At 40.6% G+C, this 21,282-nt stretch overlaps 1 protein-coding gene across 1 annotated transcript in view; it reads right to left on the reverse strand.

The window, feature by feature from the left end:
* The window catches only part of LOC103478967 (opsin-3-like), a 62,796-nt gene continuing 41,514 nt past the window's right edge, over positions 1-21,282 (reverse strand). Inside the window, exon 3 of the mRNA XM_008433140.2 lies at positions 1-66. Coding sequence (XP_008431362.1) covers positions 61-66 — 6 coding nt within the window. The 3' untranslated portion in view covers positions 1-60. The remainder of the gene's footprint in view (positions 67-21,282) is intronic.

Genomic DNA, 21,282 nt, shown 5'->3' on the forward strand with positions numbered 1-21,282 from the left:
CGGGATGACGTGATCCGTTCTGACGTTCGGGTTTTCGATGGCTTGGATGTCTGCCGCTTGTCAGAGCTGATGAAAAAAAGACAAAAGAGCCAATTGGAAACACTGACGCGAGAAGGAAGACGTTGTTTTTACTTTTTTTCTTTAATTATGTAAAGCACCTTGAAATGCCTTGCTGCTGAAATGTGCTATACAAATAAAATTTGATTGATTGATTGATTGATTGAAGAGGTTTGTGAGGAGGATAAAAAAAGAGAAAGAGGAGAATCCAGAGGAATGAGATGTTAGTGAAAACTGAAGGAGGATGACCTGAGAGTTAGAGAAAATACTTTTTACACTTTTTATTCGAATCTGTCTGACAAAAATAAGATGCTTTCAGAGCTTAGCTAAAAATCAACGCTTGCTATATAATAAAATCTGAACAGCTTCCTTGTTTTGTTCAGTCGATGTTGTAACTTTTTTTCCCCTGCTAGTCTTCCTGCTGCCAGCGAACGGAGATGAATCAGAATTAAAAACAAAGCAAAAAAAGAATCGGGAGTTACATCGTGTTTGTGAGGAACAGACCTGTGAAACAAGGTTTAACTATAAAAAAAAACAAAACAGCAAAATGATTGTCGAGTTGCAATTACAAAGTGAACGCAGCCCTTCACCTGGTTTTAAAAAAGATCGCCAACATTTCCGAACACTGAATGTTCCAGGACAGACCGAACGTGAATTTAGCCTTCCTGTTTTCTGCCCGAGTCGTCTCTCTCTCTCTGTCCYGATTCAATAAAGGAATCAGGGGTATGACTGCCGTCCTGTCTCTGTACTGAAACAACTGAGTATGAAACRACGAAAACTAACAAAGTACAAGGTCACTCAGGATGGAAAAGGTCAGACAAATTCACACTTTCTGTTGATCTGCCTGAACGAAACAGCCGACATGCCTTCTTATGTGGTACAGTTTTATTTTAATAGCTACTCACACTTTGATTCTTCCTCTGTCTTCCTTTGTTAACATGTAACTGAATGAAATGTACATGGAATGAAACCAGATATGTTTTAACGATAATAATAGCTGTTATATTACATTAGCTCAATAAMGCTGGAAACAACTTCATTCAGCGCTGTGACTCTGGAACCAATAAGTGTGTCCGTCWCCAGAGTCAATCAGGATGAGCTCAGTGCTCGAGCTGTGAAGTTGGATATTGCCACTTCTCACAGGAAGGGATGTGATTTTGCATTAAACAGACATACGGTGCGCCCGTATGTGCGTGTGTGTGTGTGTGCGTGTGTGTGTGTTTGCGCTTAACGGAAACAGAGCATTTAACCTGCTAAGTGAGAGCTGAGGTTTCCGCTGGAGGTAAACGATGACGGTGAAATGTTCCATTCTAGACGTTAGAGGATAAAGAGCTTCACAAATACACCTGGTGAAACATTACTGTGAAATGATGAAACATGTTTTCAATAAACACAGCTAGACATGTTTAACTCCATCGCCAAAATTCGTTGACTTTTTTTGGCTTGATTTTTAAACTAGTTCTGTTTTTTGWMCACKTTTTTTTTTTTTGCTTTCTAAGCTAATTAATTATTTTAACTCRTGTCTACTGTTATTTKTTTCTCTTTTTAACGACTCTTACCAATTATTTTGTTCTTGCTGTGCAGTCCTTTGGTGCAACCCGATTGTTGTAAATTGCAGGATAAATAAAGTTGACATTGYTACTTCAAAAATATAAAAGGCACACTTAAATTTTGCTTTGTCAGCAGAACAGAGCTTTCTAACGGGATTATGCTAARTGGATATGTAGCTGCTTGCTCAAATAAAAAGACGGAGTGAGCACTCTCCTGTTCACCAGAGATCCTCTATGCGGGAAAGAAATTAGATTATTTTTGAAAAGCCGATTTGTTTTATCACTAAGTGAGACATTACATAGATTAGTTACACACAGATGGATACTAGAAAGCCTTTGTTTCTGTCAATTGTGATTTTCCACTTGCAGCTAATGAGAACATAACATTTAAAATAGAAATGTGGGCTTGATGAGAAGTGCTTAATGCCTTAATGGTTATTTTCAAAAGGTTCTTTTAATCGAACAGAACTTATTCAAATTGATTGGATATGAATATAAGTAAAACGTGACGCGCCACTGCATAGCTGGGTACAAGTCATTAGAGCGGAAATGAAAAAAAAAGTTAAAATTTCAGAGAAAATTGTAATTTTCTTTCTTTTTTTTTTTTCTTTTTTGGTTAAATGTGCTACTTGAAGTCACGAGGAAATGGTTTTAAACTGGAGTTTTTCCTCACCAGCCTGAAAAACATGAGCTGAAGCTGCCAAAAATAAAACCTTACCACATAAACCACGGCGTGAAACGCTTCCACTCAGAAACGCTTCCACTCAGAAACACTTTCCCCTCGGCACAATTAGAGCTTCTATCCATCAGTGTCACTGACCGATGGCCGGCTCTGCCACTTCGTTTCTTAGCCAATATGACAGAGGTCACGACCTCCAACAAGATCTCCAGCTGTGGCAGCCTTTGCTTTATGTCATTTCACCCAAGTTTGACGGCTCTGGCTCTACGAAACATTCCGACACCCAAAGAGAAACAAAAATACTAGTCGCAGGAAAGAGACATGACCGTCACATCTGAGAAAACAAAGGAATCGAAAGTAAARCCAGTTCCTGTTTAAACGAAAAGCCAGTAGCATCTTTTAGCATTCATACCCAGAGCTGGGCTTTCATCAGACAGGTGTGTTTGTACTTCTTCAACATCGAGTCCCTGCGCAAATAAAACGCTCCTCCATAGTGGCAGACTAATCAAACTTTTCCGGGGACTGACAGCCACTTCACATGTTTCTCATTTGCCCCCCCAAGAGTCTTCAATAACCTTCTGAAGTGGAGATTTTTTTTTTTTCTTCAGGAAGATATTTGTGCAGAACTTCAAACTCTCAAGTGTTTACTTTCTCTGAAAAGGTTTGTGGAAAGGTTKCTAGATTAGCCGCTTTTACAAACAATGGGTTTGTAAAGGTCGGATCTGGGGGATCGGAAGCAAGAAGATTTTGCCGCAACGGTCGGAGCTTACATGCGAACGGTGAGTTTTTGGTAACTTGTTTTTGGTTTAATGTGGAGAAGACGTTTTAGATATTTAAATGCGGCTATGAACTGTCACCTGTGTTGGGTCTAAAACAGAGAGAAAACTGGAATCCTCACAAAAGTAGGAAATTGGACAGTTTTTTTCCCCCGTTCACTTCATCATAAAAACTGGTGTAAAAAACGTTTTGTTCCGTTTTCAGCAAGTTCCTATGTCTTGCTGAAAGGTTACATGCAAGTTGGTCTCATCTCATTTCAAAATATTTGCGCTAAAAGCTAGACCAAAAATACTTTGGTGGGCATTTATCGTATCATTTGTCATTTATCGTGAAAAATATCTTATCCATGATAAGAAATTAGATTTATCGTTGTTACTATAAATTTGAAGCAAAAAATGGCAAATGTAATTTTTTGCCATTTTCTCCACTGTTTGTTCCATTAGAGCGTCAATAAAATTAGTTGTTTTTAAGGATTTCTTGTCCTGATGGAGCTTATTTCAAATGGGAATGTTTTTAAAGAACAATGCCGTGCCATACAGACATAGCCAAAAAAAAACTATTACTTTTTTACTTTCATAATCTATATCAATATCACAATAAGACCTCAAAATATTGTGTACACAATCTTGTGCTAAAATATTAATAATAATAAAAAAATGCGGGTACTCACAACATTGGTTATATTCTCAGTACTGAAATATGTTCTCAGCAGTCAACACTTACAAAATAACAGAGAATGTAACAAGGCATCTTACATGTTCTCTCTTAGTAACCAACAGTTGCTGCGTTTCCTTGTTAATATTCCTCTATTGTTGAAAAAACAAAATTCTGCTATTGTGGCTTTCCCATTAACCAAGGAACGCGATTAAAATCACAAGTGAATAAGTTTGTTTACGCGACAAGTTAGTAGCAAAATGCCTTCATCCTCCAACTACTTATTCTTCGATGTTTCTGCCAGTAGTAACATCCGGTTGTTGATCATGTGACTCGTGTGATGTGGGGAAAAAAAAGGGTTTCATTGCAATTTTATGAAATAAACCAATTTCCATATGGCCAACCAAACCCCCTTTTAGCACTTGATTGTGCTATAAAATGATACTCTGTGGCTGGAAAACACAACACTGCACCTTTAAAGCAAAAATAAATAAATAAAAAATCTGATTTGTAGCTTGAAGTTTGCAATTTACTTTCCTCTCATTTGCCGCAGAAAAAACAACCTTCTTAGATTTCACTTTTGCTCAGTATGTGCCACAGAAAAGAACAGCAACACCTTCAAAGGTAAATTTAAGAGAAAACCTGTTGTTTTTAACAGGTTTCCTGAATGATAACTGGACTTGTGAAAGTGTGTGGAAGGTGATATTGACAGATGACAGGCTAGCATAGCATTAGCACCTTATCAGTTCATATTGACCAGCTGTTAATCTCCCTATATATTCCACAGCAGTCCTTATAGTTCCAAACAAAGGCTGCTAACTTCTTAATTTTTTTTTACTTGGTCGCCGTGATTGACATTAAAAGAACATTTTCCAAAAAAAAAAAGAAAAAAAAAAAGAAATGTGTCAGTTGGTCAAAGCGCAGCGGTTCCTTTGTTCGGTGAAAGAACCGTGAACGCAGCGAGCCCCGGCCGGGTTCCTGCGGTGTGTAACAGGCCGTCCGTTTGAAAAGGCCCGCATGAAAGCGCTGACGCTGGCAGGGAACACCGCTGGGACCGCGCAAACTGCTGAGTGTGAAGAAGAAGAAAAAGAAGAAGGAAAAAAAGAAAACTCAAAAACGTGTGCCCACGTGACGGCATTGACAAATTGTCGTCGTAAAAGCGAGACGGACTGGATACAAAAAAAAAAAAAAAATAGTGAGATGAGATGTGCTGTCATTAACTAAACTACAAAATGCCCCCGAAAGAAGAAAACGTTCTCTGTTCCGAATGGATCAAATACGGACAAATGATGTCGACTTTTTCCATTAGGAGTGAACGTGATGTAAAACTATGGAGAGCGGCGAAACTTTTTTTTTTTTTCGGCCCCGGTGGTTCGGTTCTGTTGGAGGGGTGTCTCTCTCTCTATCTCTCTCTCTTCCAGATGTCAATGAAGCTGACATTAACAGCCTGCTTTCAGTACGTGTCAGCTTGGCTGCTCCTCGGCGCAGAGAGACTGTGGTCCTGTGCTGTCACACGGAGACGCGCTGCAGAAATGTCCTGTCTGTGGGCAAAGCCATCTATTCTAATCACAGCTTGTCACGCGCAGAAAGAAAGAATAATGGCGTGTGAAGCGAGGGAGGCGCGTGACACTGTGTGGCTGCAGAGCTTCTGACAGCCACGCGACGCTGTGAGGCGCTCAGGCTGTCCACGCGGAACGTAAAGAAGAGGACACTGCACGAGGAAAACTGACGTAGAAATACCGCAGGTTTGTCTTTGAGGGAACAACATTACATGATGTAAAGCTAAAAAAGAAAAAAAGGTTGATTTTTTTATAATACTGGCTCTTTAAACAGTTGCAGATCGGGCTTATTTCCCCTCTAATAACACTAACTAATAAAGAACTTACACACTAAAAACTGCTGGGTTAAAAACAACTCAATTTGTGACCCAGTGGTGGGTCAAATTTGGACAGAGCCAACACTGCGGTGTTTTAACTCAGCTGGGTTGGGTTGATGGTTTGACCCAACATACTGGTTTAGGGCAACTACCCAAAGGTTAGGTTAAATTGACCACTGTTTAAAGTTAAAATGACCCAAAACTTAGGTTGAAGCTCATAACCATTCACAACGGGTTTTGTACCACTATAATTGGATTAAAAAAAAAAAAGATTTTTATTCATTTTAAAATTCACCATATAAAAACTGGGTCAGAAACGATCTGAAAACTACTTTTATTTCCATGTGATACGAAGCCAGCAGAATTAATTTACAAAAGTTTCAAAGCATACAACACACGTACTTACAAGTACTAAGTTGTTGTTTTGAGTATATAATTAAATCGCTACAACTCATTATTTGGCTACAACTGCAGAAGTACATGATACTACATATTAAGACATTGTTTCATGTAAAAAGTTTGTTTTACAGCAAGTAAAAAAATAAAATCAGCCATTAGACGGGGAGTAACTTTATCAACACTTTTGCATTATTTCTACCAGCTGCCTGGTAGAATTTTATTTAAGGACATCAGAGTAAAGGAGGCTACATACACTTGTAAATAAATATAAATAAACACTGTGCTATTGTTCTCCCACTTTCTAATCATTTGCTAATCGGTGTCAGTGCGTCGCATAGTTTGTGGTTTATGAGAAGATGAACTCTGGGAAACTTCAGCCTTTTTAACCCGCCACACTGCGCATTTTCAAGGCCTTCAACTCGCTGGCATGAAGATGTTTACCAAAAACAGAATCAGAAGTTTGTTTTTGTTTGCATTGTTTTTTGTCTTTTTGGCATGAAAACCGATCGGTAACGAAGGAAACAGACAAAGAGCCTCATCAGGCAGCAGGTTGCTCCCGCCGCAGCCGCACGTCAAAACGCAGACGGGGGGAAGGTCTGGTGAGGCCGGCGGCGCYGTGCACCGAGTCCAAAGCGAAGCAGCGAGCGCAGCTTTGTAGCCGGGTTCAGGTCTGGGGCTGATTAAAGTTTCAGTAAAGAGCAGGACGGAACCGGACCGATGGGATCAGATTTAATACGTTTCACTCAAAGCAAAAAAAACCTCCATCCCAAGGGTGTGGATGCTTTTGTATGACACTTCCTCGTCTGAAGGCAAGTCAGAACTCCTGCAGGCTTGTCAGCGGTGATGGAAAGGTCCAGAGCAGAAAAAAAAAAATAAATAAATAAAACATAAAAAAGAGGCAGGAGTCCTGACATCCACCTTATCTATTTTTCAGCGTTGCTTCCAGAAGAGATTTTTTTTTTTTCTTATCGCTCGTTGTTGGCTGACAAGTATTTGCTCGCCTGCACAGTTTGGGGGAGAAGTTGGATAAAGAGAAATCAAATAGTTCTGGGATTCTGGTGTCATTCAGTTACAATGGAGCATTAAAGACACGCAAGGAAAATAAAAAAAATACTATGCAAATAAAGTAATAAAATTACAAGAATAAGTTTAAAATACGAGAAGTCGTACAAGAACAAAGTCGTAGGGTGACAAAAATAGTTATATCACTACCGTACTTTTTTCTTGTAATACTTTCGTATTATTTCAACTTTATTCTTGTACGACTTCATTTTTGCAATATTGACTTTTTTCTCGTAATTCTACGACTTTATTCTCATAATTTTATGACTGTTTTGTTAGCATGGTCCACTTATACTTTGTCATATTCCGTAGTTGGATGCACTTCTCTCCGTTGTCATCTTTCAGCTTTGCTGTCCTTATTTCCTTTTCTTTCTGTTTTTTTAAATCCGCAAGAAAGGTAGTAGAAAAACTAGACTAATCTCTTTTTTTTTTTTTTTTTACCTCTAATTTGCCAGATGAACTACATAAATTACAGAACACCAGAGAGGGGAAACATGTCACTTGGACTGCTTATTCACTGTTCCCTCCAGTGTCCCGCAGAGCGAACCATAAAGGTTGATTTTTGAGACCAGGCGTGAGGGAGAGGCGAGTCCAGAGCAAAAGCTGTCTGGAGGGGAAAACGTTTCCTCGGCTCGACGGTGGCTACTGCATGCTGGTGGTCTCAGGAAACACCAGCATGCACACACTTTGCATGCTGAGCAAACTTGATCTTATGAAATCAGAGCAGGAATTTCTTGCTGCAGCAGAATCACAAGATCCACTGTTTTGTTTTGTTTTTTCTTCTAGAGAATTCCTGACTGCTTAATGTTTGGTGTTGGTTGTCTTGCAGGGAGAGGGAGGGAGTGCTGAATGAGCAGTAATTTGTTTTCATTAAAAAGCTCACTGTGTGGACCAGGGTTGAACCATCTGAGCAAATATATTTTTTTAAGAAAGTCATTTGTGTCAAAGCTAATAGCAATACACATCTGAGTCAGCACACAGCTTTGGAACTATAACAATCATGAACTTATGTGGTGTTGGAAGTTTAATGTGTTTTTCAGGCACAACCAAGATAATTATGTTACCTCCAATTCTTATAAAAATGCTGCATATGCCAAATATGATTTAACTGAATACGCCTTGAAATTGGGCCTCTGTCTCTTTAAGAAGCTCCTACTCTTTCTGACACTCCGCCTTCAGGACGTCAACACAACAATGAACTTTCATTATGTCGTTTCACAAGGCGTTTGATAATTGCTGCCGCCATAAAGGGTCTGTATGGCGGCAGCAGCTCTGCTGGAGACTGTAGCTCCAGGGAGGAGCTTTACGTCAACAGGTGGCGCTTTGCATAACTAGGCGTTTTGGCCGTCCTGAATGGTTGCCACGGGAGACTCGAGGATTCCTCAAACGTCCATGAACGAATCGAGGCAAAGCTCCAGGAATGTTTTTGATGAGGAGATAACATTATAACATGATGTAAAGCTCAAAAACGTTGATTTTAATCAATTGTAATTTGGCTTGGCTATTAACATCTATTAATATTTTTTTTATTAAAATTGTATTATTATTATAAATGTACAGCTGCATCACAATGCCATTTTCCTGTTCTTTGCAGGTTTTATTTCTATTTTTTTTAAACTAGTTTGGTGAACTCAATCAAATTAGCACATTAGCTAATTTGGCTAATGTGCCTTAGCCAAATTAGCAGCTAAGGCACATTTATACAATCTGCACAATAAAGCAACGTGAGTTCACATAGCAACACATAAGTTGTTTGGCTAAAGACAACGCAGCGCTAAGCATGTCTGTTGAGAAACTGTGGAAATGCTAACATCAGCTAGCATCATTGTAACCTAGAGTCAGCTAAAAGAGTTAGCAACATCTTTCCACTACGTATAAGAAAACTGGTGCCGATTACCATAGTACTTTGTGTTTGTGATATGACAAAATGTGACAAAGTGTATAAATACTTTGGCGAGGCAATACATTACATAAACGTCGTTTGGATTCATTCCAGCACACATAATGTCATGTATGAGTTTCAGTATGCATTCACTTGTGTTGGCCCGTAATCATCCCATGAGCCTCAAAACCCATGAATRGGATCAGCTGCTTTTTATATAAATATGGACAAACGRACTATTGGGTTATACTTACATCAATAAGTATAATCAAATAGTCTCATCAGTCGTATTTAGACGAAAACAGCTGAAAATGGGAAAATTCCCCCCTTGATCATTACTCTCTTATGGAAGCATCCTGACATTAGGAGGGAATAATTTAGTAATGGGCCAATTACCGGTATCGATGTATGCCACGGATAAATACTGTGATACAGTTAGACCATGGTATTTTCCCTCAGTTATCTTACAATCARGATTGTGTACCACAATAAGTCTTTTTACCATTATAATACTCACCAAAAATTAGATGATAGAGATTTTTCTTATTTTTTACATGGTGGGTTCGTCTTTTTTTTTCTTCTTTTTTTTAAAAGAGAATCACAGCATGTCAATCTGCATTTCTTTAGAAAGAAAACTCACCTTCAGCATGCTACGATCATACAATAGGACKGGTCTCCAGGTGAGCCTATAGGTCTGGTGTTGTGTGGTGGAAATAAATCAATACATGTCTGTTTCAGAGACAGCTCTGACAAGAACTCCAGTCCTTACATGCCGTCTTTGTTTCTAAAGACTTTGCCACACTCTGTGGATGCCTGCTCATCAATAAGGCCCCCCTCCCCCACTTGTTTTCWTTCGACCAGCATCATCTTTCCCAGGTGAGGGGCCGTGTATAAGAACAATTTTAAAGTCTGTAAAGCAAACAGACTTCTTCTGTTCATAAAACTTACACTTTAGACCGCTCAGATTGGGCATGAAAACATTATGTATTAAACATCCCTAATATGAACATCAAAACAGAACATTTTCCAAAACCTCTGAGTCCAGATGTGGATCATATTGTAAGCTGTGCCAAYATGTAGGATTAATACACCCATATTTACAAATATATGACTTAATTTTTTGCGTTGTTAAATTATTTTTGATATTACACAATTAAGACACATATAAAGCTGCAAGTCCTAATCTAAAATACCATTTTTTGCTGTAATGCCACTAATGTATTTATTAATAGCCTCAACATGTCAGATTGAAAATTCAGTGCCTCACACAACCTATGAGTGGGTCAAACAATTAAGCATTAAACATGCTGMGGTGAGTGCATTTGCACAACGTAGCGTGATATAAAAGCAATAGTCYATATAAAAAACGTTTAACTATTTCATCAGACAAATTCACACGCTGACACATATTTGATATTTGTTACAACTGTCACAATGTCGTTACCACATGAGATAATCTGTGAAAAGAATAAAAAAATAAAGCTCCTCTGACTTTTTCCTACAAACCTGCTGTCAACTGAACCAATACACCCCTCCGTCAGAATCAACCAATCAGAACCAGGAGGTGGGTTTTAGTGCTGTCAATCTACGTTACTGCTAGTTCACAACAGCATAGYCTGCCATGAAAGCTAAGGCTAGATGACGGCGGGTAAACTATTTTCCTGGAACTGTTAGTTGTTTCTCCACCATTAGCACATTTAGCAGCACATACTTGAGCTAGACTGACAGCGCTAAGAYCCTCCCCCGGGCTCTGATTGGTTGTTTCTGACTGGGAGCTGTACTTTTCTTCAGACGGTCAGTAGCAGAAGGAGGAGGGAGAGATCAATCTTTWCACAGATGATCTTTCTCATATTGAACTGTCACAACAAGGTGACAGTTTTAACAAACGTAAAAAAWWWWWYYTTYKWAMYTKGRMYTWMYKRMMWKKYMWKRAAAARRRRMMRRAMCMRAMYTWWWAAAMCCMRGSMWYMMYWWWRSMRKKGRWWMCMAAAAAAAAAAGTAACTCATAATTACTTATTGGGTCTTAGAATAAAGCTGCCATGTTGGCCGGTTTCTGGTCTGCTGGGCAAACCAGAAACCAGGGAGGTTGAAACTTAAACTACACAGGACAAAACGAGAGAGACAAGTGAAGATGGAGGCGGTGAGGAAGGGGGAATGAAATTGTGAAATAGGGCAAAGAGAGGAAAATGTGCACAGYGGGAAGGAGAGGGAACAGCGGAGCCCAGAGAAACGAGAGGAGGAGTGATGGAAGAGTGGATTTCCCAGAGGGCGAGAGATGGAGGGGGAAACRGCAGGAAGTCCTTGCAGGTGTGTAACCGACTTCTCCTCCTGCGAGTCAAATATTAACATCAAATTAGCATTGAGGTGTCGTGGCAGATAAGCCTCCCCCCTGCCCCCCGTTGCCGTCTTCGCGGTTGTCTGGATGGAGTGTTGTCATGAGGGGTCCGGCCCACGCCGCCACCAGCTGGGTTTGGATTCCAGTGTGAGCAGATTCAGCTGACTGCAGAGAAACGCGCAGCAGTCACGGCTGACTCGCCGGCTACACGGCCGTTCAACCTTAAGAGACAGGGCTGTCATGTAGGCTCTCTTCACTACGCAACCTGCCACAAATAACCGCCTTGTAACCTTCGAGGGAAACGGACCAGAGCCAAGTGATTTGAGGCAATTAGTATCTACCACACCTGGAGAGTTTTTTTTTTTTTTTTTTTTGCTGGAATGTGCTGGAAGCGCCTGAAAACCCCCTGGGAGAGGTGAAGTGGAGCAGGTTGATGTTAGCTCAACTGGAAAAAAGGAGAGTAGAAGCAATTTACTGTACATTCTGTCTACCTCCTGTCTTTTACATAAAACTGTTAACTTTTTTTCTGTAAGTCTGAGCTGATCGTGCCTACCGTGCTATGGTAAAACATTGTCAATTATGTGTTTGAGATAATACAAAAAATGTCAAGATCAAGACTAAATAGAAGATGCAGTATTCAAGTAAAAATGTCCCATTCATTAAAGTAACATTTTTGGCTCAATTACATGAATTAAAACAATTTCAGGTCAGTAATTGACACAATTAAAACCCGTCTGASAACATTACWTAGGCTGTGAGATCTCAAAAAGCAACACTTCACGCCCCGGTCTAAAGAAATTCAAGATGAGAATCATCAACATCAACATCAGGAAAGGGTTAAATGAGTGTCTTCACACCTGGCAGTYCGGTAGACTCAGTTTGATACGGGTCCAWAAWTWGCCAAAATTTCAATAAACCTGTTCCCCTTCTTGCCTGTGKTGGCGCTACAACAAGWCCCACTGAAGGAAAAAAGAAGAAGACAAGAGCACAACTTCCTTCTTCACAAAATGTGAAGGAAAATGGAGTGGCATCAGATTTTAGCATTTGTAGGATTTCTTTTTCGTCTTTGGTAAAAGACGACAGACTACTTCACCCGCTAGCACTAGACTCGTGCGTATGTTTTGGTTGTATTTACCCAGAATGCTCTGTGCTATAGTCCAGTTCCCGCTTTTGGATTGGTCTCCGGTCCCATTGGCATTCCTCCCAAAAACATTTTGGGAAAATAGTCTTTGGACTAACGAAACAAAGGAGGAAACTTTTGGAAGGTGTGTGTCCTCTTACATCTACGGTAAAACTAAACACCTTTCAAAAAAGTACTTGTAAGGACAAATTGTAATGGTGTCAGATGGTTTGCTGTTTAATACGTGTGTAAGGGCACAAAAAAGCAAAAAATTCATAAGGGAGCCAAAATCTTTCCACATCACTGTAACTGACATGCTATGATCCAAAGTTTTATTTTTAAAAAGGAGCAAAACACACGCACTTCTGCGCTTTGTTCAGTTTTAGCTTCTCACACCACAACTCTTCAGCAACTTTCCCTCATCGAAAAACATGTTTCCTCATAACTTACGTTTTTTTCTCTCGCTTTTTTCTTCCAATAATTTATTAAACAGATGCATGTGCTTCTGTCAAAATACCCCCCGACCCCCAAACCCCCGGCTTCTGACTGACAGCCGGAGCTTTTTAAGACCTGCAGCACTGGAATTATAAATGTAATGTAACTCATTTTTGTTTCAGGCGTCCGTATGACAGCTGGAGATTTAAGCTAAAGCTAAAAAAGTACATCTCTGTTGAGAAACTGTATCTGTGGGTGATTAGTTATTCCAGGCCTTTGGCGGGACTTGAGACGGCCGAAACGTCACCGCGATATCAAAGCTAAAGTCGGATGTTGGCAGCCGAACACGAGCGCCTCAGAAAGCTACACGCTCACCGATCTAATCACACTTTTCACCCTTCCATCAGCTTCCTCCCTCACTCTGCCAGAGGGGCGGAGGAGGAAGAGGGGCAGAGGAGGAGGAAGTGCAGCAGCGGAGACGGGGCATTCAGCCGACGCAGAGAGTCACATGAAAACACATTAGTGATTATGAGGCTGACATTTGTCTGAAATTACTTAGCAGAAGGGAGCTTGATGGGGGTACATGGCGTTAATCATCCGAACACAACTGCAACAGGATGGTGTTGTGTGGGGTGGGATCCATGTACAAATGGTGAAATAATTTGATCTCCTGTGGTATTTTGCGAGTTTGCCGACTTACAAAATAGTTTCTTGTTAGTTTTCCTGTGTACCCATGTGGCACCAAGAGCAAATCAATGGCTGCTACGCCTGATCTCAACTTCCTACAGTACAGTGCAGTGTCTTGCCAATTTATTAATGCCCCCTTAACATTTGAACTTCATTGAATTTTATGTGGCAGACAAACTTAAAGTAGTGCGTAATTAAGTGACACCTGGCTTTGAAACAAAAGAGTATAGAGAGGATTTGTATTCAGGCCTGCGGAGCCAAAACTTAGTGGAACAATCTTTTCCTGCAGTTACAGTTGCTCATCTAGAGAGTTTTTGTCTCTATTCTTTGCAAAAGAATATTTCTTAGCTCTTTCAGGCTTGCTGGACGGTATCTGTGAACAATTTTCTAAGTCCTCACTTTGATTTATCTCTAAACTTTGACTGGGTAGAACATGGGTAGGATTTGATCCAAACCCTAAGTCTTGACGCTTCTACCGGAATCTGTCCTCGGCTTGTCCAGCATTTATCTCCATTTATCTTCCGTACCTTTGCTGACGAAAATCATCGCAACAATCACCACTACCACCAGATTTTATAGTGGCAGAAGTTTTAACATGCCCCACACGTTAAGACTTGCAATAAGACCTGCTGAGTAAATCCCAGCCTCATCTCATCAGAGCATCTTCTTCTATAAGTAATAGCTCCAATATGTGGCTTATGGCAAACTGCAAAGAGAAACTCTTATGTTCTCTTTCTTTCGACAACTTTCTTCCTTCAACAATGTCTCTTGCCAGAAGGAAATCCAAATCTGTAGAGTGCAGGACTAATTTGTCCTGTCAACAGGTGAGCTATGAGTCTCTGCAGCTCCTCCAGAGTTCCCATGGCCCTCCTTAACTGTTTCTCTGGGCCTTTTCACAAAACACAACCTTATTACGTCCTTGTCTGGTGTGTAGCGATCACTCCCCATGAACTAGGAGGATCTGAAGCCAATAGAAACCCCAAGCAGACAACGGGAGCAAGTTACAAATGTAATTACGACAACGATTGAGCCCTTTGACGTCAGTCTGACCCGCCATGTTTGGATTAAGGAAAATGCTGAATATGACTCAAGCAACACCATCCATGTAGTGAAGCATAGAGGTGGTAAACCTTGGGGTCAGATAAGCCCCTAAATGTGGCCAAGGAAAAACTTGCCTTAGAGAGATGAGCAGAACAGCCCAAACACATTGTTCCCTTCCATAAAACTAAGAACTCCCACATCAGCACTTCTACTGTGTCATGTCATGCTAAACATCTATTAAAACTTTAAGTTGCCAAGGGGCAACCATGACACCTAAAGAAAACATGATGACCAGCGTGCAGCAGTGGCTCAGGGGCAAAACAAGCGACCCCCGCACAAAGTCTTCTACGGAGATGTCACAGGTTGTTCACCTTTGCCTCACGTCTTCCTCCTCTCTCCCAACCCACTTTCCTGTCAATCCACTGTCAAATAAAAGACACCAGAGTTGAAAAAAAAATCATAAAAAAAAAAAACCTGATGATCAACTGCAAAAAAAGTCAAAGTTGTCTTTGATCAAAACAGACATGCTCCTGGCTCTAAAAACCAAAACACATAACTCTAACAGTCGAATCAGAAATGCAACAAAGACAATTTGAGAGTGCACAATCTCACAACAAGTAGAGGTTGAAAAGACGTAGACGCAGCACTTTCAACCGTCATGTTTTGCCTCAGCTCTGCGGCTCAATTGGGACCGGGCGTTCTGCCCGCAAAGTCGTCGACCGCTAAACCTGATTGATTGTAGGATGTGCTTCTGCTGAACTTGTCTTCCAACACCGTCAGCCTCGTGTGGCCTGCAAACACCGTGCTTGCCTGTCAGCAATCAAAGGGCCCCTCTCAGCTAGAATCCTGAATGCTTCACTGTGTCCGCCGGATTACGGCGGGATACCCGCGTCCCTCCCTCTGCATTCTCCGCTTGCAAATGCATCGCGGAGTCCGTGATTTCAGGAAAAAGAGGAAAGAACAACACAACGAAAAAAAGCGCAAGGTGATAAAGTTTTATTGAATGAGGGGAAGTTGAGAACTTACATCTGGCAGGCAGAGAGAATGAACAACACCGTCTCCATTCATTCAAACAAGTTGTAAGGGAAGGATTCAGGAATCAAGTTGATGGTGAGACTGTCTGGCTGCAGGGGACATGAGGACCAGATGTGCTGAATGAACACGCTCTGAAGTTACATGTGTGTGTGTGTGTGTGTGTGGGGGGGGGGTGCCTTCTGTGTCGAGGTGGAGCACGGGTGCATTCATTTTCATTTGGAGTAATAACACTGAGGACAGACGGGAACGAGGCGCACTGTAAGAGGCGATGTGGAATTGAGTTGTTCAATTGTTCACCCTTTTTTCCCACCATTAGATTGCTTTTGGTAGCGTCTGGAGGATCCTGCCTCCTGTCCTGATTCCTGCCGTGCTGACAGGACTACAGATTGGGGAGCAAAAGAAAGAAAGAAAAAAAAAAGGAACACACTGATGTTCTTTTCAATGTCAGAAGTCTTTATAGGGGTCACAAAGCACTGAGAACAAAATGAATTATGTCCGCCGGCTGCATGAAAGGTGTCAAAGATGAGTTAATTTCAGGGCCGCTTTCAGCCAGCGCGTGCAACGTTTCTGACATTCAGTAAATGCCTCAAATTTGGATCCCAAAATATCCAGGTGAAGCCTGCAGGCAATGCCACCAAACTACACCAGCTTCCCATTGAAAGGTTTTCGTGTAATAAAAAAACCACGTGTCTCTTGGCAGGTAATTTAGCTTCACTTCCCGACCAGAGATGGATGTAGCTGGTTTCATTCGCAAGAAGCTGGCACATTTAGGACGGCACCACAGGGCATTGTAGTGGCACCGCCAGTCCAGTGATGTTTTTCCAGGATCTGACATTCGATGAAAACAGTAAATGAAGGTCAGCAGACACAGAGGACGCCTGGGTGATCATTAGGGTGAAAAGTGGGGTACAGAGTATTTGAGGTTAATACTTCAATTCCAGGGTATGCAATTACATTTGATTTGGGAGTTGTTAAATTGGTTTCAGACTTGTTGAACAAACTTTTTTTTCCTCTCTTGAAGGCGTAATACCTGTTGCGTAAAGCGCCCACATGACTCGGGTGTACTTCACTGCGTGGAGGTCCGTTCGTACTCGACTTCGCCAGACACGTCCGCGCAAACATCAATTTGAACGACCGCCAACAGGAAGCTGCTTGGCGGGAAACGGCGTTCACATCGAACTGTTTCGTATGCAACAAGCGAAAACCGCAATGACTGCCTCGCACCTACTGCAGAAGTCCACAAATAAATCCTTTTGTTTCGCCGTTGTTTTCAGCTTGAATGAGTTGGTGGCTCAAATAAACATAAATAAAATCTTAGAAATCATAAACCATAGTTTGGCGTTGGCCTATAACAACCTTTCTTCTGCTCTGAGGCGATAAAAGTTTCATCAGAACCGTTTTAGATTGCATGCAAAGTGGACTGGAGGGCTAATAAATAATCCTCAAAAAGGTTTTCTTTTCCATCTGTTGATCTTTCTGAGGTTTTGATGCTGAACTTGTTCAACGGYGTCGTCGGCGTCTGCCGGGAGGATGAATTATATCTGTGGAATCTGCGGGATGCCCCTTTAATGTTTTGGCGCAATGAAACCCTTGCTAATTGGGTGTACCGCATGGAGCTGTATCCTGCTCCCTCACACACGCTCAGTCATGGCCGACACAAGAACTTGTGCATACAAATACACAAACACAAAAGATAACCGTTATTTCCTTGTGTTTCATCAGTTCACAGCAGGGGCTTTCAGCTCATCACTCAGCGTGTCCTGGAACTGCCTACCACACACACACACACACACACCCCCACACACACTAAACCAGGAGTTCTGCCCACAACGCCGCTGCAACACCTTTCAGGTTGAGCATAATTGATTGCCCCCGTTACAGATCTTCTTTAATATCGCAGGGGGACGTTAAGTTCCAAGAAGGAAATTAATCATCTGGAAGAATATTTAGTTTAGAAAAATTGCGGAAATGGTAATTAGGCGACGTTACTGATGTGACTTCAAGATTTATACGTCTCTGGACTCATCCAGCGTGTCTGCGGGGGGAAAAACCAGAGGATTAATTTGAAAGTTTAGTCATCTGGAGGTGCTGCTCACGTGCCTGGAAACAGACAAATAGACAAACAAATATCAATTGTTAAAACAAAAAGGGGCAAACTATTCCAGTGTAGGAATAGACACTTCCTGATTTAACTGAGCTGCACTTCAGAGCGAAGAGAAAAAATGGCTGTCCTGGAGAATAGATTGCAGATTTAAAATGTGATAGTTAGAGCCGCTGTTTGTCAAAGACACCAGCAAGAAACTGTCTGGTTTTTTTCTTCTTCTAAAAGTAGTTCAAGTGCATTTCAAAAACAGGCTCTGTTTGTAACACCAGAAGAAAATGGATTTTAAATATTACAAGTTTTTCCTGTAGAGTAAATTATATTAAGGAAATAATGTCTGTCAATCTTTTGAAATAGCAGGTGATGATTTTTCCTCCTCCTGTGTTTCATAATCCATCCGGTATCAGAGCTATGAATCATCTTTCATTAGGTTAACAAATGTAATTACGACAAACTATTTGTTCTTGCTGAAGCGCCCCTAAGGGAGCCTGGAATCATCTCTATCAGAGGCAGTCACAACGCACAGCAGCACAGTGCAAAACGTGAAGCTATCTGCCTTCAAAGAGCCGCCTAAACCTGGAACCTTCGCTTTTTCTCCATGTTTTTATTATTCAGTTTCATAGTTTACAAAGTCAGCCTTGAATATTACCTAATTGTACACAGTTTCAACTGTACAACTTCATAATAACTATGAGTTATTCAAAGTAATTTAACCTGTTACAGCTCTTAAATACAGTCGAGTCGGGTATCTCGAATCAATAGTTATCGATACAGATTTATGTAAAATGCTCATATTGTGATACATTTTTCAGCTGCATAATGCAGCCCCAGCAGTGTGAAACAGAATACCATACATACATATGTTAAAGATTAGCTCAGAGAAAAAAGCAAACAGCTCAAATCAGCGCTCAAAGACTCCAAAAAGACATAATAAACGTGCAGCTCCACCTTCCAAACCGAATGCTCAGTGTGGCAGGTTTATAACCTTTGCCAAAAAACCGACAGCGCGCCTTTCTGTCACAGTAGCAGGCAGCCATCCTTAATAAACCTGTGGCCTGTAATATATAGCGATGGGAGTCAGCAATAATTCCAAGGAAGGCTTCGGTGTTCATCTGTTCTGCTCAATAAATGGGTGTGAGGTGTGCGCCTCAGCCAAACATTGCAGCGGTGCTATATCTTTCAGACAGATGGCTCCTGAAGCTGGCAGCGCCAGACAAAAATACTTCCTCATTAACGCCGTAACACACCGTGGCCGACTTCCTGCAGAAACATGGCGTTCCTCAATCCACACCCAAACGGAGAAAAACGACGACCCGAGGCTTCTTATTTATTGCAGGGCGGCTGTAAATTTGGTCACATGACAAATAAAAGATTGTATTATCTTGACCAAGTTAAGTTATTTAAATATTTGTGCATGCGAGTCACCGTTCTAATTGCCTGTGAGCGTTTTAGGCTAGCATGCAAAAGACGAGCGCTCCAGAGTCGACGCAAGATTTTATTGTGGGGCAACAACTGTGCAACTTCAGGACATTACATCTGAAAAAATGTGAAAACTATGTGATAATTCAATAATAGAACTGGAGAGTGTTTTTTGTCTCTTTACTTTTTTCCCTATAACTTTGATGGCCCCACTTCAGCTTCCTTTCTGGGACGCCACATGAAAGCGTGGGCAAAGCTAGAACGGGGTTGATATTTTCAGATTTTCCTGTCCCAGTTTGATGTGGAAACACATGCGATGGGAATTACCAGATGTGCGCCGCCTGCAAACGGAAAAATTTTAAGGCCGTCCTGCAAACTTTTTAACCTTTGGGCAGAGGGCCTTGGCTCGTGTGTCAATAATTAATGCAGCGTCGTGATAAATAATTAAGTGGCTTTTACCCATGTGATGAATGTATTTGAGTTCCTGGGTCAATAAATAAATACGGAAAACTTTCCATCTCACTAGGAATGACGCTGACAACCGAGCATGGGAATTCCTAAGCTAAATGCATCTCATTATTTTTATGAACTTTTACATCACAGGAAAGTCTAATTTACCCAACAGTCTTTGAGTCAACAAATGTACTTTTTTTGTTCAATAATCACATTGAATGTTTTTATTATTATCATTCATGACAGTATATTTCCAGTTGAAACCAAATACTTGCATACACTGCTAACTAACCATAACTAAGTACAATGTACAAGGTTAAATAGTCCTGCCATGACAACATTTAAGATCTGTTGTCTTGGCAGATCTGTGGAAGACCAACTTCCAGTTTTTTTAATTAAATTAATTTAATACATTTCAAAGCCTTAAGTTCAGATGAATGAATTTAAGACTTTTTAAGGATGTATTTGATATTATTTTCAAATACAATAGCTGTCTATTGAAATATAAATCATTTTTATATCTTAAATTGATACAACGTGCTAACATTTTTATTATCTAAAACTGGTTTTCTGTTTCCTATTCAAACTTAGATTCAGACAGGACAAAGTTTATTGGCATTACATTAGCTAAAATGGAAATGTGTGTGAAAAAGCATCATATGTTTTTAATGAGTGTGCTTTGTCTTTTTTTTTTACTATGAATGTAATAATTCATAAAACACTTAAAAGGGAACAATTTCCGATTTTTGAAGTCTGTTATCTGTGACAATATCAGAAACAGTTACTGTAACTTTTTTTTTTTTTTTTCTGGCCTCTTCATTCAGTATAAAACCAGAATAGTTGGTCAAATAGACTAAAGCTGACCACCAGTCTCAGAGAGGCCCAGATCAAAGCAGATGTCCATCATCTTAAAACAACTTAAATCATGAAACATCTCAGCGGTTTATGCAAAAGCTGTTTTATCAGCCCTGACGCAGCTCTCACATTTGCATTGAGCGGTTATTTAAGCAGGGAGCCATGATTGAGCAGCCGTGAGGCGGAGGAAGGAGGCGAAGCAAATATTGAAGAGGGAACGTGTAAAGCAAGAAGCTTTCTACTTCCATTTTGTGTGAATAAATAGTATTTTTTTTTTTTTTTTTATAATTTGCCGATGGAAGCATAATAACAGTTACTATGTAAAATGGACTTTTGTTATAATGTTATTCCCTCATCAACAATGTACCTAGAGTGTCTTGATTCTTTCTTGCGTGTGAGAGAAATCCTTCATTCTTCCATGGCAACCATCCAACTGTGCAAAACGGTTAGGGGGGACCTAGCCCCGCCTTCGAGGATGAACCTTCACCTTGGAGATGAAGTTTCCTTGTTTCTGCCTCACAGCGCTCCCTTAGTCAGCTCCTTCAGACTAGCCAGCTGCAACTAGCGAACACCTGGTGGAACTGCACATTTACTGAGCTCATTATACCAGCTACTTCTCAGTGAAATGCTTGTAAAAATGTTGTTAAAGGGTTAATAGAGGAGCCAGGTTGTGATGACTTTCTGAAGGCGGAGCTTCTTAAAGAGACAGAGCCCCAATTTCAAGGTGTTAAATTAGGAAGTCAATTTTCTTTTGAGTCATATTTGATTTATAAAGCCCTTTTATAACAATCATAACACAGTTACTTGATTGCACTATAAAATTACACTATGTGGCTTTAAAACACATAAAACTGCCTCTTTTAGC

Source organism: Poecilia reticulata, linkage group LG17 (assembly GCF_000633615.1).
Source record: "Poecilia reticulata strain Guanapo linkage group LG17, Guppy_female_1.0+MT, whole genome shotgun sequence".
Taxonomy (NCBI): Eukaryota; Metazoa; Chordata; class Actinopteri; order Cyprinodontiformes; family Poeciliidae; genus Poecilia; species Poecilia reticulata.